Source organism: Capsicum annuum, chromosome 3 (genome assembly GCF_002878395.1).
Source record: "Capsicum annuum cultivar UCD-10X-F1 chromosome 3, UCD10Xv1.1, whole genome shotgun sequence".
In the NCBI taxonomy this organism is placed as follows: domain Eukaryota; kingdom Viridiplantae; phylum Streptophyta; class Magnoliopsida; order Solanales; family Solanaceae; genus Capsicum; species Capsicum annuum.
In genome coordinates, this window is record NC_061113.1 from 257,092,922 (window position 1) to 257,097,272 (window position 4,351).

The 4,351-nt window shown below is 31.8% G+C and overlaps 1 protein-coding gene across 1 annotated transcript; it reads left to right on the top strand.

The window, feature by feature from the left end:
- Positions 1–499: 499 nt before the first annotated feature.
- On the top strand, positions 500–976 carry LOC107864800 (chitin-binding lectin 1). Its single transcript, XM_016711222.1, has one exon. It carries the CDS (start codon positions 500–502, stop codon positions 974–976), a length of 477 nt encoding a protein of 158 aa, XP_016566708.1.
- The last annotated feature ends 3,375 nt before the right edge of the window (positions 977–4,351 follow it).

Sequence of the window (4,351 nt, forward strand, 5' to 3'; positions counted from 1 at the left end):
TTAAAAGTTTATTGGTTCAAACATGGAGTTTGTAGATATAGCATTAAACTAGTGCATTTGTACCAGTCTATTATTGCAGTAAATCGGTTGCGAAGACTAAAACTGACATGAAATTATATTGGGTTATCTGTCAAAAAATTCATGAAAGCTTCATTGGTGGGAGAGTTTAGTAGACTTTCCTCATTTGAGTACAGTTTCCATTTTAGTGTGGACTCACTTTTCCTCCACTATTTTTTCCCTCCATTTTTCATTCACACACATTTACTTTGAACCCAACATACTATTGACGTGAATTACAAATGAATCACAGCCTAACTTTAAAGTAAATTAAGTTGCTGATGACGAGTGCTATTTACTGCTGTTTAATTCTATCAGTCATTAGCAAACAATCCCTACTTATAAAATGATGAGACGTACCCTGATGATTTTGCTATAAATACTTGAGCATAAGACCACATCTAACAAATCATTTCATCCTCATCTACCTTACTATAACAAAATGATGAGAACTAGAGAGACAGCAATTAGTCTTTTGATTCTTGCTTTGTTCCTCCTTAATGTCTCTGCCTATTTATCTCTTCCCTTTCATCTTCCAACCAATAATGAAACCTTTGGCCTTGAATCATACCCACAAGGACGATGTGGAAGACAAGCTGGTGGTACAAAATGTCCTACTGGAGCATGTTGTAGTATATCTGGTTGGTGTGGAACCACATCAGACTATTGTACTCCTAGAAAGTGTCAAAGTCAATGTGTTTTTCCACCCCCACCATCATATCCAGAAGGACGATGCGGAGAACAAACTTCTTTTAAAAGATCATGTCCTTCTGGACAGTGTTGCAGTATAGCTGGTTGGTGTGGAAGCACAGGAGCCTATTGTAATCCTGGTTGGTGTCAAAGTCAGTGCAAAACTATAACCTCGCCCACCAAGAATCGCATGAGAGGCATTGAAAGCTTCCTGCTCAATGCTCTCTAGATGCTTGCTACCTTCTATATTCCCTAGAGGATGTACTTTTACTCCTCTTTTGGGACTGGTTTATGTGTTTGATTATTAACGTGTGTATTATTAATGCATATTCCTCAGAACTCACTTGTGAGATTTTACTGGGTATGTTTTTACTATAATTATAATGCATATCTAATGCATTACTTATCAATAAAACAAATAAAGGACTTTTGTGTAAATTAAAAATAGCAAATGAAGGTCTGTTGTATGAGTTCTTTTCCCTCATTTTTCATCTATATTTATTCATCATATATATAGTTGGAAAAGGATGATAGAAGAAAATCTCAACTGATTTACATAATACATTAAAGAAGATACTTTTCTTTTTCATCAAACATATCATCACTCCGGGCCAGTATCCCACTGTTTAATTAAATTGGACCTTCTACATTTTCATCGAGAATCAAACTTTTGTATTACAATGGGAACAACAACAATAATTAACTTCATCTTCCTCTCTTCCTCTTCGGCTCTTCATGTTCATCACCAACACTATGAATTTCTATCAAAATACTTGACATTTCATCCTATTACTGCATGTTTGTCTGTTTCTTTATAGAAAATATTAGCAGCCATCGTAATAAAACTCAAAAAATTATCATCATTCGGAAGATTCCCAGAGACTATGACTACGAAATTTGATCCAAATTGTAATTTATATGTTATGTTTAGCAAATCAGAAAAAAACTTTCTACCTTCACGAGATTGGGATAAGGCTGCATATATATTATCTTCTCTAGACTCCACTTATAGAATTACACTGGATATATTATTTTTATTGTAAATAAGGGAGGAATTTGTATGTTTAGTAATATAGGGTCTAATTATTTAGTGTTGGTGTTATTATGCATTTTAATATTAAAATCTTAATTTGCATGATAACTTATGGACATAAAGTGGAGAAAGTGGTGTCATTATATTGATAACTCTTGTAACTTCTAACACTTTATTTGTGCATAAACAACCACATTATGTCTTGTAATTCATATGACCATTGGTTGTTGTAACTTCATGGTCATTAGTTCCATGTAACATATGTAACAACAAGACTATTTATCTACCCACATTACTCTAATTGTTAATGCATGGTGGTAGAATGTGGCCTTTAGTAATTTGTAACTGCTCTCATTATTTTGCTGTAACTCTCATGGCTATTAGTGCCATTAGTTTCTTGTAACTCTTGTAACTAAAGACTATTGATCTTTCCTCTTTAAAACCCTTCTTTGTTCTTCCTATTCAATACAAGGATGAATACCTCATCTATAAATAGTGGAGGTAGTCTTGCATGTTATTGCATGAACAAGGAAACATGATAAATGTGAAAAAGATTATAGTGTGTAGAAGTGAAAGAGAGAGTTGAGACAAGAAAAATATTCTAAGTCTACAACTATATTCACTATACAAAACAGAGTAATTATATTAAAGAAAGAAAGAGTTGAGACAAAGACAATATTCTAAGTTTTTAACTATATTCACCATACAAAGAGAGTAAATATATGTTGAAGGAAGGTGTTCTTATGGTGGAGCTTTGGACTCTTCAACTAAGTCGGGGTTGTTTGAGTTATACATCGTTGATGGGGTAGCTGTTGTATCCTGGAGGGGACAAGTCATGAGATATACTGCTGGATCAATGTAGATTATGTCGCAGTGGGCTTGAATCTCCTTAAAGAGAGCAAAATATCCGTGCCTCATCGAAGAAGAAGATTATTTTATTTTCTTCACTTTTACTCATTTTATTTTTTAACTGTAATCATTTACTGCAATTTTTTGTATATTAAACCAACATTTAGTTATAGGATGATTTTCTGTTAAAAACATTGAAATTGACATTTAATCAAAAACATCTAGCTAGAATAACTAGTTTTCTAGTTTATGCGAAAATTTAATCGATTCCTCTCTTGATGTTGGTTGAAAATAGTTTTTGTAAAAATATAATTTTCTTTATTTCAATCAAACACTAAAGAAGCAAAAGTGTATTTGATTGCTATGAAAAATCAAAAACCAACAACAAAAGAAAAAAGATTTAAAAAAGTAAATGCTCAGTCACTAGGAGGAAGGAGAATGTTTAGCATTTCCAAGATCACAAGTTTTTTATTTTTAAAAAAAGATTATAAATTTTGTATCCAATTAAATAAATAGGATCACATTACATGAAATTAGTTATGGAATTTATCGGAAATATCTAGCTAATCCGTTGCTAGAAAACTACCTAGCTAATTGAACATTTTTATAATCAACCTCTAATTTGTAGCTAAATAGAACTAGCATGAAATATTATTTTCAGTTTAAGTTATCTATATTGTAAATGTGATTTATTTTAACATTATCTTTAGTTATTTTTTTTATTTAATCAAATATCAACCATTATCTTTTAATTATGGCATATATCTTTTATCCACACAAAAACTTTGAGGAAAATAGAGAGTAACCCTAATATGCATGTCACAATCAATCATGTTAAAATAAAAGGACGATTTCTAATTGCTATCATTAGCATTTGGCAGGCTGCTCTTATTAACATCCATCCTTCGTTGCCTACTAGATTCAAGTGGACCATTAGTTGATTGCTAGTTTTATTATAAATGGCGATGACACAACCGTACATTCGTCTTATTGCTAGCCTTATTATATATGAAAATAACGGCCACGGATTTCTTCACTTTCTGTGTCTTTTTCGTACAACTATTTTTTTTGTTTTTGTTTCTTTGCTATGATGAGTAGTAATTGAAAAAAATGTAACAAAAAAACAAAGAAGAAAAAGAAGAAGGAGGAGGAGGTGGAGGAGGGAGAAATATAACTTGATTTTAGACTTTTGTCTTTTTTTGCTTCACAAATTCTTTGGGCATAATGAATTACATTTCATGTTAGGCCATATGATTTTTATTCGTCTATGCGCTAATCCAATCTCTTTTGATTTCATCTTTCATCATCTTATAAAATATCTCACTTATTCACTAAATACTAATGTATATTTGATACAATTTTCTAGATATCTCCCACATTTTGATGTACATTTTCACTTTTCTTTACTATCTAATTTATTATTAAGGAAATAATGTACTGTGATTGAGAGTTTCAATTCAATGATAAGATTATAATAGTCTCGTTCTTCATACAGTGTAAATTTACAATAAATGAAGTACACCATAACAACATGCATGTATTTTCTTTTCGGAAAAGACATCATTCCCACCCCATACTATACAAGAAAAGTTTAAGCCACACCTAAATTGTATAAGTGACCTATTACACACCTTAACTATATAAAAGTGATATTATTACCTCTCCGCGACCCCCATTCTAAGGCGCGTGTGTTACACTTATTTTAGGCGCGTCCAGCCTATT

Excerpts from the sequence above, each read along its gene's own strand:
- LOC107864800 (XM_016711222.1), top strand. The coding sequence starts at position 500 with ATGATGAGAACTAGAGAGACAGCAATTAGTCTTTTGATTCTTGCTTTG.